Genomic DNA, 18,045 nt, shown 5'->3' with positions numbered 1-18,045 from the left:
TTTTGGTTCCTTCTTACTATCTGTGCTAACATAGTGCTAGCCACATGGGATGTGCTTGAAGAAAGATATCCGTAGTAATATGGGCCAGTGGCGCAATGGGTAAGGCAACTGACTATGGATCAGAAAGATATCCGGAGTAAATATTTATTGACAATGTTCACCATGTGTCAAGTAAAGTGTCTAAACACTTCAGTTGTGCTACTTAATGACTGTATAGGTACTAGAACTGACCTTATTTTGCAGATAAGCTACTGAGTCACAGAGAAGCCAAGTAGCCAACCTAAAGTCACACACACCTCATAAGCAGTGGAGCTGGGACAGAAACATATGGAGCAGACAGCCTGGCTGCCTCAGAACCCTGTTTGTTTGTTAATCGCTCTAAGCCCCTTCCAACTCAAGAACTGTGTGTTGCTTCAATGCACAAAACAGAAGAAGTAAATGAAAGAACTTAGCTTCTTGGTACAAAATGCAAAGTTGAGAAATGGAGTCCAATGGGATTGTTTGCCTGAAATTAGCTCTCTGCACATTGGCTAAGTGTTTAACTAAAGCGGAGAAAAAAATGTCCGGATGTGTGGCTGCATTTTCTACTTCAGATATTCAGCATCAGTTCTTAATTAAATTGCTTCTCCAGTGCCTTAGCTACTTTCTGTGAAATGGGGATAATGACGACTAGATGAGATTAAATTTGTCACCACATGCGGCTTTGATTGGGGCGAAGATCTCTGCATAAATGCTAGGTATTCTTGCTTGTAATTAGTCGCTATTATCAGGTGCTCTGATTCAGTCTTACAGAAATTTAATTTCTGGTTGTATCATCGCCTCTGATGCAGCTTCTTACAATGTTTCAGACACGAAGTTGTGCTGCCCCCAAACCGCTCAGAATTGAAGAGGATCTCGGATTTTCTGCCAGCAGGTGCTTCCCCCCTACACTTTTCTGAAATAAAAACTGAAGATGGAAAAGGAAAGCCCTGTGTGTGCTATCTCAGACCCCGCTTCCTGTTGCCGGGATGAGGTGAAAGGAGGGAATGTGAAAAACACCTGCAAGGCTCCGATTGTAACTTAGTTCGCTTCTATGACATCACTGCACCTGACCCCAAAGAAAGTATTCATCTTGTTCGGGTTCCGGGAAGTCTGAGGGGTGGTAGGAGGGCCCTCTTTCAGTCAGGAGACGGGGCTGTCGCAGGTGCCCCCAGTAGCTAGGTGTCTCATCTTTAGCAAGTCGCTTTGCCTTTCCAGACTCCTTTTCCTCATCTGTCAAGTCACATGAAAGTTACGGAATAGGTGATTTCTACCAATCCTTCCAGCTCTCCGGTTCTCTTCTGGATCTCTCTGCACCTGCAGATGAGGTGTGGGGGCAGGAAGGGCCCTGGGAGGGAAGGAATTCAGTGAAGAGAATCAGACAGTCTTACCTGGAGCCCATCTGTGTCCTCCTGTGCGGAACAGGCTTGACTCGGGTCAGCCGGACAATCTCCTGAGTTCACTCCTTTCTTTGCCAGTGGACACACGACTTAATTTCTCCGGGAGCAGCAGCTGCTTTGCTGAAATTTCCATTCCCGGGTTTCCATCCTCCACTGTGTCCTCTCAGAAACCTGTCATGGTTTTTCTGGATGGATGCCCACAGAATTTTAATCCACTCAGAAGGAAAAAAAGAGTGCTATGCATAACAAACAAGCAAAACCAGGTTCTGGGTTGACTGTTTTTTGTTGTTTTTTTTTACTGAAGCTGGTTATTTCAAGGGCTTGAAACATGGTGGGGCGTTGGTCAACAGCACTGACCCTGAGCCATGCCTAGGGTCGGTGAGTTCCCTTAGTTAAGGGTTTGTCCTGGAAGCTGTAGAGAGGAGGCCTCTAGCTTCAGCAGACACCCTGGATCCTGCCCCATATCCTGACACCTTCAGACCCTCATAAATGGCTGCTTAATTAAATTAGGTGTTTGCCGTAATATCCCATTTCTTCCTTTCCACAGTAAGCATGTGTAATTTCCAGGGGATTAGCACATACACGTACACACACGCACACACACATCCCTGCCCTCAGGAAGACTAGCTGAGTCCCCTGACTTTATGCAATTTTAAAAGGTCCCCCAATTTGAGCTTGGGGGGAGATCTGGGAGATGTCCAGGAAGGCTCATTCCTGCTATCGGACGTTCATTGAGGAGGTTGGAACCCAGGAAAGGCACTCACTGACTCTGGACAGCTTGATGTGGGAGAGTGACAGACTCCTAGGAAGTGCTCGTGGCTGGTAATCCACAGCCCTATCAGAAACAACAATTCACGTTTCCATGTGTTTCATGTTGTTTTGATGAAATTTGTGAAGATCAATGCTTAATAATCAGGATTTCTGGTATTAACCTTAAGGTCATTGTTCTGTATCTGTGATTTACACCATGGTCAGCAGACATTATGCAAACTCAAACCAGCGATGGGATTAAATAATGATCAGAGCCCGCCCTGGGGTAGCTCAGTTGATTAGAGTGTATTCCAGAAAGGCAAAGGATTTGATCCCCGTACAGATTAATGTTTCTGTCCCTCTCTTTCCCTTCTTCTCTCTCTAATATCAATAAATAAAAAACTTTAAAATGTTCAGACTCCTGTGGGGTGGCCAAAGATCACAAATAGCTTTGAAGTCAGACAGAACTGAGTTCAAATTCGGCCCCTGACAACTGCAGGACTTGGGCAAGTTATTGAATGTCTCTGAGCCTCTGTCTTTTCATCTATAAAGCTGGGATAGTACCACCTTCCTGATCAAGGAGTTAGGAAAATTTACTGAGGTTACGCACCTGGCAGTGACTCCCCATTAGACAGTTCTCAGTTATACCAAATAAGGCACTATTTCCTCCCCTACAAGAGGGGGGGTCAAGCATCTCCCAAGCCCAACTTCAAATCGGTTTGGGGGCTTTGATCATAGTTTGGTGTATCCTGTGGTCGGAGGTTGGGGGATAGAGGGGGTATGTGGCCCTGGACTTCCCCTGGACACCACTGCCTACCGGAGGTGGTCTTTCTCAGGGCAGTAATTCACTCCCTGGATAGTTTCCCTCATCGACCTAAAAGAAGAGGTGGTAGGTCGGACATTTTTATTTAAAAAAAATTCTTTTGTCCTGGCGCGGCAGGTGTCAGCATGGGTTTCGTGGAAAGAAGGAGGCCACGGAGCTGGATGCCACCAGAGAACGGGAGCGGTTCCGAGGTGGCCCGGTTCGGGCCAAGGCTTCAGTCTGGGACTCTCCTGAGGGGGTGAAGCTACCCCCTAATACTCCTGCGCAGGGGACCCTGGCCAGGTCCAGCTGTCGGAGCGGAAGACCTCCCCCCCCCCCCGCCAGGTGTCAGGGAAGGGTCAGTGGGCCGGAATTTGGGACCCCATCAACCCCTGCTGGCAGACGTCCCAGGAACTGTCTCTGGCGGCTCCGCAGGGAAACGAGGGCCCCGCCCACCACCCAGATCCGCTTCAGGGACCCAAAACCCAGTGACCAGCTAGCTACGCGGTGGTGGCAGCCAAGGCCCAGCAGAGGCGCCTCCCGACGGTTCGGCCCAGGCGGGAGTGGAGCCCTTGGGGCCTCAGGGCGCCCGCCTGAGAGTGAGCGTGGGAGAGGGAACCGGTGGGTTGGCTGGATTCTGTCCAAAGCCCACTGGACGTCTTCGGAGCAGGGGGGCCGCAGGGGTCGTTCCCTCCTCCACTCCCACCGACCCGCCCGGGAGAGCGGGACTCAAAAGCACTTGCCATCCGAGACCCAGTTGGCGTCAGGCTTCGAGGGCTGCGTTCGTGGCAAAGAGGACTGAGGGGCCACCCGTCTGCCGGGGACCCGCTAAGGACAATCACACACACACACACACACTCTCTCTCTCTCTCTCTCTCTCTCTCTCTGAAATAAAAGTAATGGCCCAAGGTGTGCCTCCAGGGTCGGAGACACCCTACGGAACCGAACCCAGAATGGGTTCTCCTTGGGGCCAGGGACTTGGAGGAAAGGGGAGGGAGAGTGCGGCGTCCCATCCGTCCCCAACAGGTTTGCTGGGAGCCGGCGGGGCGGCCGCGGCGCGACCGTGGGGCGGGCGTGACTGGCTGAGATCGGTAGCCCCCCCCCCCGGCACCCCCCCCACACAGTCGCACCCCCCTCCGTCCCTCGCTCCCAAACAGCTCGCCGCAACCCCCGCCCCAACCCCCACCCCTTCCCCGCTCGCCTCCGCCCCCATTCTCGGAATTGTGTAAAAAAATTCTCAGCCAAACCTCCCACTTCCCCCCTCCCGCCCCAGCTCCCTTTAAAAAGCCCCCTTCCCTCCGCGGCCCTTGCACTCTGTGAATGAGGGCAGGGACTCGGCCCCTCCCCCGCCCAGGAGCCACGCCAGACCGCCGCACTCAGAGGACTGTTTGTTAATAGTCCAATTAGATAATTGCCATCTTTCACTCCTTTCGCTCTGCATTTCCCATAAAGGAATGAATGGGGAGAGCGGCGTGGAGAGGGCTTCTGCCCCGGCAAGGTGACGAGAAGGGCTGGAGCATGCTCCTTGCACAAGGCCATGCGCTTGAATTGAATCATTGTAGCCTAATCAATGCTCTTATTGGATTACTGGCTGTTGCTTTTCTCAAAGATATTGTAGCAGAGACAATGAAATAGCTAGGGGAAAACTTTTTTTTTTTTTTTTTTTTTTGAAGCAGATCTCACAGTTGAGATTTTCTGGGCGCTCTCTCTCCCTCTCCCCTTCTCTCTCCTGCTGGACTCTGAGTACAAAGCTGCTCTTTGAATGGGCTGCCTCAGGGCTGCTGGAGGTGCAGGCATGAAAAAATCCAACGAGAACTAAATGAAGAGAGGTGGCTGTTTAAGATGGCTGTCAGCGTGGAGGTGTGTTAAGAAAGAGTTGTTTGGGATGAAAGCTTGGCTTTTTAGAGTGGGGGGGAGATACTTTTTTGGGAAAACTTTTTCTCCTTCCTCCCCCCCCCAGAGGCAATTCTCTCTGTGCTTCAGGGTGTTTAAGGGTTCTCTCTCTCTCTCCCTCTCTCTCTCTCCCTCTCACCCCCCCCCCCCCCATTCAGCTCTATCTGTCGAGTGTGGAGAAAAAGCCTCTAGCCAGTATGTGAGCAGGAGGGTCAAAGGCAAAGAGAAAGTTAATAATGCCTGCTAATGGTACTAACCATTCAGGATGAATCTTGCCAAAAGTTTTTCTGGAAGTGTGGGTCTTTGATTGTGTGTTTCCTGAAAGCAAGACCAATCATTTCCGTTTATTCACTGGCTAAACCCCTACTTGATTGGGGACAAGGACAGAAACCATCCATTACGATCTGATATATTATCCAAACAATTTAGTGTATTCATGAGGTAACCGAAACGTGGGGGCTGTGAAATTACCCGTAATCAATTGCAACAGCGAGTGTGCGTCCCCCCGGGTGTCGGACAACTACAACTCGCCGTTTCAGTTAACAGGCGGGAGCCTCAGCATTTCGGAGCTACGCTGCTCGCCACCTGATATCCAGGCTGGGGACACTGGACGTGCTCAGAGGACGCGGGTGCTGACGAGGCGGCCTCGCCGCTGCTTCGCCGGGATCTCGTACCCAGCCCGCCGCCTCTCGGCCAGCGCGCCACTCGTCGGTCGCCACTGACCCGCCCGCGGCCGCCGCAGCCACCCTGCCGGGACGTTCATTCCTGCCTCTCTCCCGGCCAGGGGTAGGAGGTGTGTTGTAGGGGTTTATCCCCCCACTCTGCCTCTTTTTCTTTTTTTTTTTCTTTCTCCTTTTTTCTTTTTGTTGCTCTTGCTCTCCTATGTTCGGGAAACCAGACAAAATGGACGTTCGGTGCCACTCAGACGCAGAGACTGCCCGGGTCTCCAAGAACGCGCACAAGGAGAGCCGGGAGAGCAAGGGCGCAGAAGGGAACCTCCCCGCTGCCTTCCTCAAAGAGCCGCAGGGCGCCTTCTCCGCGTCCGGCGCCGCGGAAGATTGTAACAAAAGTAAATCCAATTCCTCTGCGGACCCGGATTACTGCCGCCGGATCCTGGTCCGAGGTAGGGTGGGCAGGGCTACGGGGCGCGTTCTTTGGGGCGACTCCGGTGTCCGAGTCGCGCGCCACCAATGACCCCGGCAGGCGGGGAGGAGGTGTGTGTGGGCCGGGACTTTGGAGAAAGTTGCTAGCTCTCTCCCCGCGGCCGGTGGGGACTTGCACCTGGGGCGCGCACTCTCCGGGACCTCGACCCTCCCAGCCCCGAAGGCCCGGCTGCAGAGTGGCTGGGGAGGCTTAGGGGATGCACGGGCGGGCCTAGTCTCTGAGGCTGCGGCCTCCGACCCGGGAACGGAGCAGGAAACTCTGGAGGACGTGTGCGCGCCCTGCGGCCGTGGGGACCTGCGGAGGCCGGGTCTTGGACTCCGGCGCTGTGGCGCATTGAGCGCACCCAAGGCCAAGGAAGCGCGAGCGCGGGCGCGGGGGGGAACAGCCAGCGACCGCCGGCTACGGCCCAGCCGGATGGCACGCTGGGCCGAGGGCCGCGCCGCCGCCGCCGGCAAAAGCGCTCGGGCTCCGTTGTGCGGCTGCGGGGACCGCCTCGGTGTTCGGCTCGGCCCCACTCCGCTGCGCGCTGTGCGCTGGGCTGGGGTGGCCACGGCGGTGGGGCCCGGCCCCGGCCCGGCGCCGCCCCCGCCCGCGGATCGCCAGGCCCCGCCGGCTCGACTCGGTCCCTCCTCCTTCCGCCTCCCGGGCTCGGGAGGGAGAGAGACCCCGGGATGGGGGTGGGGACCGCCGGAGCGCAGTCTGGTCAATATGCTCCAGAGCTGGGGCCCCACGAGCCGGGCTGGTCAGTGCGGGGACCCTCAGGCCGCCACCGACCCAGATCACGTTGTCAAGACCCGAGGCCGGAGGACTATCAGCGATTTGGAATTGATTTTTTCCCCTCCGCTGTCCAGACGGTTGTGCAAAAGCGAAGTCTGGTTCTCCCCCCCATGAGCGGGTGGTGGTAGTCCCCTCGCCCCCCAAACACAGTCTTCGTTCGCCGGCTGTGGCTGCCCCCTCCCCCCGAACTTAAAGCTGGTGGCGACAGTTCCGAAGCCAGTTCCGGCCAGGGAGGTGGAGAGAGACAGGAAGGCTCTGGCAGCTGGTATCTTCTCTTCCCCAGATGCCAAGGGGTCCATCCGAGAGATCATCCTGCCCAAGGGCCTGGACCTGGACCGGCCCAAGAGGACGCGCACGTCGTTCACGGCGGAGCAGCTCTACCGGCTGGAGATGGAGTTCCAGCGCTGCCAGTACGTGGTGGGCCGCGAGAGGACCGAGCTCGCGCGGCAGCTCAGCCTCTCCGAGACCCAGGTACTCGGGCCAGGCTGCCCCCGGCTCTGAACTCGCGGCCAGGCTGCCCCCGGCTCTGAACTAGCCCCCTCCCCCACCCCCCAGCCAGCTCTTCCTCGCCACCCAGTCTGGCTGGAGACAGTCTCCCAGGGGAGGCGGAGGAGCAGGGGCGGACAGGGAAGAGAAACGGTCTCAGGCTTTCCCTTTCTTCCCTGCCCTAAGCCACCCCTTTCCTCCTGCACCCTCCAACACCCCAGCGCCCAGGCTCTGATCACGTGGCCTAACCTAGGAGGCCCCAAATCCTGTCCTTTTGGAATTCTTTCTGGACCCCCATCTTGAGAATTCCTTGCTTGTCTTTACAAAGAACTGATGTTCATCCAATTTTGGCCACTTCATTTTGGCCAGATTTCTAGGCATCACACCCTTTGGGGACCCCAGTCTTACACAACACCCAGGCCCATTTTGCAGTGGGTCAAAAGCCTAGAGCCCAAGCCCCCTGTTCCAGTGCTGTAGGTGACAGCTGAGATTAGAAAGCTGCTCTGACCCTTAAGGCTTCCCTTGGCCCTAAGCCACCCAAGCCCACCGTCAGCCCTGAGCACCACTCCAGACCCAAGGAGGCCCTGCTTCCATGCCCAGGATGTGTGAGGTGCTGGATGGGAGACAGGTCTGGGGCCCTGGGAGCCAACACTGCCAGCTGTGCCTTAGGTCATTTGCTTTCCATGAAATCCACATGATTCTATGGTGCTGGCTCTGTGGACTCAGCCAGAAGCACTTTAGGACCTGAGAGGTTTGCCTGGCAGAGGCCCTTTGGCCTCGGTGAGGCAGACACTTTTTTCCTTTCTTTCTGAGGATGAGTCCTTTTCCCTACACCCAGCCCTGAAGCAGGTGGGGAGCATTGTAGGGTAGAATCTGGGCAGAAAGCTGAGAAGCTGGGACAGAACTGAGTGGATGTTCTTTCTGAGTCTGAGTTGACACGGTAGCTTTTCCTCAGTCTCTGCTACCACCCTCTGAGTCTAGTTTGCAGAATATAGACAGGATAACCTTTCCCTGTAGCTGCTGTACTCCATTCTGGGCCACCAGGTAGGCCTGAGGAGGGACAGAGGGAGAAGATAAAGTGATGGTGGCGAGAACTTTGTCCAGTGCAGCCTCCCGACTTCCTCCTGCGATTCCCCAGCTCCTGGTGGAGAGCCACAGAGCGGTTGAGTATCACTCAGACCCTCCAATCCAGCTGGTGGTGAGAGGCGGTGGCCTGTCAAGTCCATCCTGCACAAACTGTTCCTTCTGCAGCCACTTTCCCTGCTTGCTGCTAGTTGATGGTCAAGGCTTATCCTAACAAGCAAGAAGCAGCTGCTTGTAGCCTTCAACAGTAGCTGCTGCTGGGGCTAAATCCGAGCCTGTTTGGCCGGGGGCCTGGGTCCAGAAAGGCAGGGAAAGGCTCTCCCCACTTCCGTTCACTTCCCACTTTCTGCACCCTCAGCCCTCACAGTTCAACGGTGCAGCTTCAGGTGGTGCGACCACCCCGGGAAATACCTCCTGGCCTTTGTCTGAGTTAAGGTCGTGGACGTTTTTATTACTTGATTGGTAATCTCGGCCTGCTTTCACGACCTGGAAGTGCAGCCTAGCAGAGCTGTGTGGGCCTGGATCCCCCTGTCAGCTCTGGTGACAGACCTCTCCCGAGGCGGGTGGGCTGGGATTGCTGGAGGGTCCCGGAGCCCTGGCGCCCCGGAGCCCGCCTGCCTTGACGCCCTTCTTCCCTTGCCCCTCTTTCCCACCTTCCTCGTGCCTGGTACGCAGGTGAAGGTCTGGTTCCAGAACCGGCGCACGAAACAGAAGAAGGACCAGGGCAAGGACTCGGAGCTGCGCTCGGTGGTGTCGGAGACCGCGGCCACGTGCAGCGTGCTGCGCTTGCTGGAGCAGGGCCGCCTGCTGTCGCCGCCCGGCCTGCCCGCGCTGCTGCCGCCGTGTGCCACCGGAGCGCTCGGCTCGGCTCTGCGCGGGCCCAGCCTACCGGCCCTGGGCGCGGGCGCCGCGGCGGGCTCGGCCGCCGCCGCCACGGCCCCCGGACCCGCCGGCGCCGCGTCCCCTCACCCGCCGGCCGTGGGCGGTGCCCCCGGGCCCGGGCCGACCGGGCCAGGGGGCCTGCACGCGGGCGCGCCGGCCGCCGGACACAGCCTCTTCAGCCTGCCGGTGCCCTCGCTGCTCGGCTCCGTGGCCAGCCGCCTCTCCTCCGCCCCGCTGACAATGGCTGGTTCTCTGGCTGGGAATTTGCAAGAACTCTCCGCCCGATACCTGAGCTCCTCGGCCTTCGAGCCTTACTCCCGGACCAACAGCAAAGAAGGAGCCGAGAAAAAAGCGCTGGACTGATTCTAAGTGTTTCCCTGTATTTATATTTATAGTATCTATTGTGTGATATTTATGGACTCGCGCGTAAGGCGCGGGGCTCCCACGCTGGACGCGCGGCTCCGGGGAGGCCGCGGACAGCTCTCCTTCCCCACCAGGCTCTGCTACCCACTTGATCTCACTGGGGCAATTTTTTCTACCTTTCCTATGTGTTCTCCTTGCCCCCCACCCCAAACTTCCTTTGAATCCAGGAGAATCCAAAGAATTGGGGGGAAAGGCCCGAGGTAGCCCACCTGATGCCCGAACCAGTGCCGGGCCCCGGAGGGCAGAGACCCGCTCCAAGGCCGGAGCACCGGACGCCTGCTCTAGACCCGGCTGCTGCTGCTGTTTAGTCTTACGAATATTTGAGAGAAAAGCTGCATGCAAATCCCAGGTACTGAAAAAGCTAACAGGTTTCCTTAGACCAAAAAGGAATACGTTCCTTCCATTGCCAGAGAACCCAGGGTTCTGGGGAGCCCCCTGTCCCCACTTCGCGAAGACCTCCCGGGAGAGCCGGTGCACACGCGGCTTCCTGGCCGGACAAATCCTGCTGAGTTTTCTTCTCTTTAGAGAAACTCCAATCACAGCCACCTCCTGGGCTTATTGACCTCAGGAGACAATAAACCAAATATCACGGTGGTGATAAATTCGACCTCATCAGCAATACACCAAGAGTGATAACCGTCCCGTCAAACCAGATGAAGTGGAACCAGCTTGAAAAGTACTCGTAACAATGCGGTTTGGAAGGTCTAAGAAAATTCAGCAGAGAGAATGCGCCACGGGCAATGCAAACATTCAAGTTCTGGGTTTTATCGTTTTAAACAGAAATTTAAAAGGGAACAGCAAACTAACAGCCAACGCAGCGGATGAAAGAAAATTCAGAAGCTTCTCCGAGGCTGCTCGGGGCGGTGGCCTACAGCTTCGGCTCCCGGAGAGCGCGCGGGGGCTCCGGCGGCAGCTCGGAACCGGCGCCCCGCCCCACCTTCTCCCCGCCGCGTGGCCGCAGGCAGAACCGCAGGGTTTGGAAGCAAATCGGCGCCCAGTGCCTCTCCTGTCCCCGACTCCCGGATTCACAAAACCCTTCCTGCACGGAGGAGACGTCTGCATCTCAGAGCAGTGTTTTGAGGACCGGGAGGCAGGGACGCAGCTGGGACAGCAGCGAGCCCGATTCCCCCGTGGGTCGTCTACGCGGCCAGATCGCCTCCTTGCGTGGATAGTGAAGGATCCCTCCCCTGAAAAGCCCCGGGGTTTCTATGGCCCCAAGTCAGAAACCTGGACCTTATTGGCGCGACAAGGACAGTTTCCGCAGCCACGGCTACCCGCAGTTTAACCAAAACCACAGACCCAGCCGGCGAAGTGCCGCAGCGTCTAGAATGTATTCCTCCATCCGAAGAGAGCGTAGAGCATTTTAAAAATAGTAATTTTATTGTAAATTATTTACGTCGGGAGCTTTTTTCCTTTTTTTTTTTTTTAGGCAAATTATTTTTAGTGAAGAAAATAATGAACGATTTAAACGCGGGTAGGTGTCACTGAATCCTGACTACTAACTTTGTTCTGAATGTTTTGAATATTTGGATGTTTTGTATTTATGTGGTGAGAGTGAAATATATATATCTACGATGATAAATGACGTGTATTTGTGTCTTGTATTTGAAGGAGAAAAGAAAAGAAGGATCTAGCAAGGGATGAGTCTGGGCGTGGGGACTCCTGGGGCAGAGGGTGACAGCTTCAGCACGAGCGCTTGCCGTGGGCTCCAAGGACAAGGTTTCGGGGGGGCCGGCCGGAGAGACAGTGATGGTCTGTCACTTGCTGGAGTGTCCACTTTCCAGCTCTGTTTGTCCCAGTGATGTTGGCCCTTAGGCCTTCCACCCTTGACCTCCCACTTCACGTTTCTTGGATTATTTAGGAACTTGTCCACGGACACCCTAAATTTCCTGCCTCCTAAGGTTCTACATTTCTAGGGTTTTCCAGTCGCATCTGCAGACCGGCAGGATTTTGGATTTTGTGCCATTCCCTTCTTCTGACTTAACAATAAGTCTCTCTGCTGTCCAAGAGAAACTTTGAAGGAGCAAGAGAATTAGGTAGATATTAATCTCTCCAGAGACCGCTCTTCCCAGCCCAGTACACAGGCGGTGGTGACAGATGTGGCCAGAGACAAACAGAGATCTTGGGGAGCTAGGCGGGCTGGGGAGAGTTCTCCAGGACACACTGTCCTAAAGCTTGCGCGGCAGGCCGGGCAGCGCAGTGGGCACAGTGGAAGGGGCCGGTCTTGGTGGGCCCACACACCGGGTGCTGTGGAACCCACAGTTCCCTCGGGGAGCCTGCGCAAGCCAGGCCTCTGAACCCACCACGCATGTACTGCGCAGGTTTTCGGCATCCGCGTGGGCGGAGGAGTCCCTGAGCTGGGTGTGGGTTGGGGGGCTACCCGGTGTAGGACCCTCGCTATGAACTCAGCGTTTGCTGGGAGCAGCCCCCAGAGTTCACTTTTGTTTCTCAAAGTCGCTGCACACCCCTCAGTTTCGCTTCCTCTTGACTGTCCCCTTGCTGTCCCCTTACTCTTTTACCCCTGTCTTCTCTTCTGTCCCTCGTACCCTGGGCTCCCTCTAAGGATCTCTCTCCCCTGGTGGGCTCTTGGACTCTCCCACCCCATCTCTCCTCTTTTCCGTAGCTTTCCCCCAATCTTTCCCTCTGCTCTCTCCTATTCGCTCTCTCTCCCCCTTTGGATTCCTCTGCCTACCCGGGTGGCCCCAAAGCCGAGGCGTGGGTGGCTCTGCTGCATTTCAGGGCAGGTGGTTGGGGCCAGCGAGGGGGAGAAGGGAGTGAGAAGGTGGCATAATTTTATGGAACAAAAGAACAACAAAATCCCAGCTTCAGGGTCCCCAACAAGCTTAGCCCCTTCCTCTGGGAGCCTCAGCCTGGGGAGTCACCAGGCGGATCCAGGAATAGCCCCCCCTTCCGCCCCTTTCTCGGGTTTGCTTTCTTATCGGGAAGAGAGAAAAGAGCCAGTTACTCCATCTCCTCTCCTCTCGGCTCCCACCTCTTCCCTCCCTGGCTTTGGAAAGAGCTGCTGAGCTCTTCGCCTGCCACTCAGAGAGCGCGATTGTTCTTAAAGAGACTCTTCTGCAGAGAAAAGAATCACAATTTTAATTAAAAAACATTTACAGACGATTCATCTAATTTTAGTGCTTGTCTTATTTTTCCCCCTTCCCTAAGGGCCTCCAGCAAACTGCCTTGGTCCCCGGAGGCCTCCAGCAAGGCCTCTGGATTCCAACTAGTGCTTCAGGCCAGGGAGGAGGCAGGTGGCCTCCATGACAACAGCTGGCCCTGCCTGGGAGAAGGTGGAAGGGGCTGCTGGGGGTCAAGGAGAACAGCTGGAGGGGGTAGTGGGGGCTGGAAGGAATCTCATGCTCGGGCCTGCACAAAGCCACATCCAAGTTTGTTCGGAGCAGAAGAGGAAAAGAAGGAAAGAAAACTTTTTACCAAGCTCCTGTGACTTTGGTGGTCAGGTGTAGGGAAGATGTGGAAAGTCACTTGTGCAGCTGCACTGGGTCACGTGCTCATATCTACACGGTCATTTGGCCTAAGTCTGAGCTGATAGATATGCATAATAAATAGCGCTTAACAGCCCCGTAGAGTTTACAAATAGCCTTTCACACACTCCATCTCCATTATTCCTCGCTTTCAGAGGTCCAGCGGCATTTTAGAGACAGATACAGGCTTGCAGCAATTGGGTGGCTAGGTGAAGGCCACATGGCTAGACAGCCCCAGGACTGGAAGCCTCCACCCACCCCCTCAGGCCAGGGCCCTTTTCCTTCCGTTTCTTTCTCCTCTCCTTCCTCTTCCTCTTTTCTTCCTTCCCTCTTTTCTTCTTCCCTTTTCCTCCTTTCCTTCCATTTGTGCTCAAAGTGTCTGACTCCTGGTACCTGAACCCATTAGCCTCGTGGCATCCACATTTGCACACTCCCATTTCTTGCCCTCTTTCTACTGCCCCAGCTGCTGAGGATTTACTTGATGCCTCGTCAGGAGGTCTGCATTTCTTCCCTTTTCCTGTTTTCTTTCCTGCTGGAACCTGACTCCTACCTCCTCCTACCCTCTAGAATGGCATCTTTAAACCTCATGCCCTCTTCATACTTATACTTCCTTCATTATTTTTATTGAGGCATAACATTCATATGGTAAACATTTATACAGTGAGGTACAAAAGCTTAATTATAAATTGATGTGTTTTTACACACACACACACAAACACACTTTTTGAATTGTTCCAGTGAAACACCTTCAACTCTTCACCCTACGCCACATGATGACACAATGGCTTTCTCCTGTTTGAAAGAAATGGTGTCATATTGGTATGTTATTGTTACATAGAAACACTTTCTAAGAAGTTTTTCCAAGGCTCCTTGAATCCATTAGAAATCAAGTATCTTGTCCAAAGCCCCATAGTTCTGCATTTAAGAAATTTAAGCTCATCAGAACTTACAATCTACTAAATCAGGGTCTTTTAAGGCACAACTGAGACCACCTGCTTCAGAATCATCTGGGGACTGGTTACAAAGCAGATTCCTAAACTTCAGCTCCACCTGATGAATCAGAAACTGTGTGTGTGTGTGGGGGGGTGTGTGTGTTAGGAATGTGCCTTATTTATTAGCAAGTTGCCCAAGTGATGTTTATCCATGCGAACATTTGAAAACTACTCTACTAAATGGCTAACTCCCAAACACACTGCCACCTCCAGCATCTGGCTCAGGGCCTGGCGTTGGGTAGGAGTACAATGAATGTTTGTTAAACACATTAATCCACATTTTCTGACACAGTTTAGAGTTTCTTGGATCACATCGTAGTCTTGTAATTTAACACCATTTCTACTTTGAGAAATCTTTACATTTCAGAGTCTTTTTACTCGAATAGGTTGTATTTCAATGAAGCAGGAGAGGAAAGCGAATAGATGTTAGTGGTTTCTCAGATTTCAGGAAGGACTTTTATAAACCCAACTGGGACCACCTTGCTGCTCCCCTTCAGATCTGGGAGTCTGGTGAGGGCAGAAGGAGAATTCTACAGATTCGCTGGAAGCCCCTCAGAGACACAGCTTTCCAGGTTGGAACTGAATGCCACTGTTGAAGAAACACCAGAGCTGTGGAAAGAGCAAGGCCACCAGGTCCAGAGAAATATGTGGAATGGACGTGGGAGCTGAGAATTACTTCAGCATTCTCTGATTGATAGTTAATATGAAACTTATTTTCTATCTGGAAGCACATTCGCTTATCATCTTACCATGGAAACAGAAAATAAATGTTGTGCTTTATGTGCTAATGTTGTACCCGGTCTTAGAAATAATAGCAATACACACACACACACACACACACAGGCATGCACACAAAGCTCACAAGGCCCCGGTTGATGGTATGCTTCACTATGAAGAAGTGATACGGCCCTGGCCGGTTTGCTCAGCGGTAGAGCGTTGGCCTGGCGTGCGGGGGACCTGGGTTCGATTCCTGGCCAGGGCACATAGGAGAAGTGCCCATTTGCTTCTCCACCCTCCCCTCCTTCCTCTCTGCCTCTCTTTTCCCCTCCCGCAGCCAAGGCTCCATTGGAGCAAAGATGGCCCAGGTGCTGGGGATGGCTCCTTGGCCTCTGCCCCAGGCGCTAGAGTGGCTCTGGTCGCGGCAGAGCGACGCCCCGGAGGGGCAGAGCATTGCCCCCTGGTGGGCAGAGCGTAGCCCCTGGTGGGCGTGCCGGGTGGATCCCAGTCAGGTGCATGTGGGAGTCTGTCTGACTGTCTCTCCCCGTTTCCAGTTTCAGAAAAACAACAACAACAACAAAAAAAGAAGTGATTCATCTCAGTGTTACTAGTTATGGGGCCTAGAGTCAGAGTGCCTTGGATTCAAATCCTAGGTCCACCACTTCACGGCTGGGTAATCTCAGACAAATTACTCAGCTGACTGCTCTAAGCCTGTTTCCATTCATCTGAAATGAAGATAACAATGGCAGCTACCACATCGAATTTTTATGTCATTAATTAGATAAGGCCCATAAAGCATTTAGTACAATCTAGTATAAACATTGAAATGTTAGTTACTTATTATAAGACTGTGTCACTGTGGTAGCTGATGACTTGAGACTCTCTCTGGGCCTCAGTTTCCCTGTCTGTAGAGTGAGAGGGATGGCCTAAAAAGTCCTTCTGTGAGGGAGGACTTGGAATTGTGGTTGAGTCAGTCACAAGGGAATTGACTCTCTCTGTTTTTAGACTGGGTACCACGGTCATTAGGAAGCACAGATTTTTGATCACAAATGATGATTGTTATTAATAATAAAGTATTATTTTAATGGCCCGACAGACAGCCTACAGGTGTTGGGTGTCAGACAGCCCTCAACTGTCAGTTTCCTTTGGGAACTGCCTCAGTTAAAGAGAGCCACCTTGCCCAAGGTCATGCCCAGTTTCCCAGGGTGACTTCCAATGACTAACAGACAGGGGGATAAGCCCGATCCTTGCACCCCCACTCTGGCTAGCTTGGAAAGGCCATACCATCTCCCGAACTCCCTGAATGTTGGCGGAAGTTGTCAGCACTCCAACGCAGCCCGACTTCTCCTTCTGTCCAGCACTGCTTCTGTCCTTCCTTCTCCACAGCTGTTGACCTTGGAGCATTCCTCATAAACCTTTTCCATGCTAATTTCCCTGCTCTTAAGGAAGCCTGTGTGTCAGATTTTACGGGAAAGAGCATGCTAAATGGTAGAAATGGAGATGCCGGGGCACAGAACGACTGAGAACAAGTGGTAGGCGAAGAGGCAAGACTGTAGGAAGCACCTGTCATGCCATATTATGGACCTTTGGACTTGACCATCAAGGTGACGGGAAGTCACTGACAGGTTCTCCCCAAGGAGATCAGGGAATCCTCACGGGGTTGATTTGGAAAAAACATCTCTGGTGGTTTGGGGAGACTTTCCCAGGAGGTGGTTTGGGAGGAGGAGCCCAAGGAACCTGCAACAGAGACCAGCTGGAGAGCTCACCACAGCAGGGATGAGAGGGGACGGTAGTGGTGGCGGCTGTCAGCTGGGGCAGTAGCAGCAGAAATGAAGAAGAGAGAATGGATCCAAGACATTTTTCTGAGATAAAGTATACACATCTCAGTAACAAACTGGGGGCAGCTGGTGTTGGCACTGATTTTCATGATTGGGTCTAAGTGGAGCTTTGAAACATTTTTCTTGAGACAGAGAGGGAATGGGATGTGGAGCCTGAGCCCAAGAAGGGATGGTGTGTGTGTGTGTGTGTGGGGGGGGGGTACTTGGGCCCCGGTGACTTCCGGTGGGAATCAAAAGGCCCCAAGCAGGTAAAGTCACAGAGCATGCGCCTTAGCTGTCCCTCCCCTGCTGCTGGACGATTGAAGGGCTTGGGGAGTCTGGCTCTGGCGGCGACAGGGCTCTCAGGGACGGGACCCTGCCCACACCTGCCTCCCCTCCTTACCCGCGTGAGGCGGCTGCAGATACCCCCACCGGGAAAACAAAACAATGACCCTGGTTCGAGGCCCAGCCTTGACTTAAACTGAGCGCCGCCATGGCGCCCTGGTGCTCAGTTCCAGCGGTTGGAAATGCCCTCCAGGAGGGAAGGTCGGGCTGTGACGAGGCCCGCAGTGACCCAGGGTCGTGGAGCAGCGGGAGCCACCTCGGAAGGTGTGGCCACCACCCCTGGTGGCCCCTCACGCCATCCCAGCCTGTCACTCAGCTCATGGAAAAGGAGGGACAGGTAGGTTAGCGCCCCCTCTCCACCCTCCAGACTGGCGAGCTGGGTGGGCCCTGGACAGCGCACCAGCGGGGCGGGAACGCGGGACCCGCACGCCCCAGGAAGGAGAGGAGCAGGGCTGGGAGGGATGCGGTTTGCTCAGGATGCCCGGCAGTGAGCTTCTTCCCACTTGTTAGGTGAGACTGCCATCTGATAGGGGGGTCAGCATGCAAGCGTATTCTTCCAAATCCCCATCCCAACATTTAATCATGGTGCTAGATGCAAGTTTAATTTTCTGTCCGAACGCCAGCCGAGGCTGTGGAGAGCAAGCACAGGGGTGAGAGGCGCTCCTGGCGGGGTGCGCAGAGAGCCGGTTTGGAAGGACTGCTGACTCTGAGACCACCAGGTAGGTGGTTCAGGCCTCAGCCAAGGCAGCTGTGGGAGTCATGAGAGAGGAGAGGGAGAGAAAAGGCGGTGGAGTGACAGCAGGTGCACACTGAGCAGAGGGGGAGATGATGCCAGAAAAGTCAGGAAGATCTTGGATACCAAGATCAGGAAAGTCTTGGATACCAAGCTGAAGGTCTTTATTCTGTATGCAGAGGGGACGTTTTTGTTTTTGTTTTTTTGCAATCCTGAGGCAAATACAGATGTTTGTGGTCAAGCTGCTTCTCTAGTTTCTGAGTAAGGAGCTGGGTCCT

General features: G+C 54.2%; 1 protein-coding gene across 1 annotated transcript; it reads left to right on the top strand.

Annotated features, from left to right (window-relative positions):
- Positions 1-5,745: 5,745 nt before the first annotated feature.
- Positions 5,746-9,784, top strand: VAX1 (ventral anterior homeobox 1). Its single transcript, XM_066240006.1, has 3 exons — positions 5,746-5,986; positions 7,088-7,275; positions 9,049-9,784. The coding sequence occupies exons 1-3, from the start codon at positions 5,746-5,748 to the stop codon at positions 9,616-9,618; spliced, it is 999 nt and encodes a 332-aa protein (XP_066096103.1). The 3' UTR covers positions 9,619-9,784.
- The last annotated feature ends 8,261 nt before the right edge of the window (positions 9,785-18,045 follow it).

Source organism: Saccopteryx bilineata, chromosome 7 (assembly GCF_036850765.1).
Source record: "Saccopteryx bilineata isolate mSacBil1 chromosome 7, mSacBil1_pri_phased_curated, whole genome shotgun sequence".
In the NCBI taxonomy this organism is placed as follows: domain Eukaryota; kingdom Metazoa; phylum Chordata; class Mammalia; order Chiroptera; family Emballonuridae; genus Saccopteryx; species Saccopteryx bilineata.
Note: the sequence above shows the minus strand (reverse complement) of the source record. Positions and strands in the feature narration are given on the sequence as shown.

Coding starts and splice junctions, on each gene's coding strand:
- VAX1 (XM_066240006.1), top strand. CDS start 5,746: ATGTTCGGGAAACCAGACAAAATGGACGTTCGGTGCCACTCAGACGCA. Junction 5,987..7,087: donor CCGCCGGATCCTGGTCCGAG/GTAGGGTGGGCA, acceptor TCTCTTCCCCAG/ATGCCAAGGGGTCCATCCGA. Junction 7,276..9,048: donor TCAGCCTCTCCGAGACCCAG/GTACTCGGGCCA, acceptor CCTGGTACGCAG/GTGAAGGTCTGGTTCCAGAA.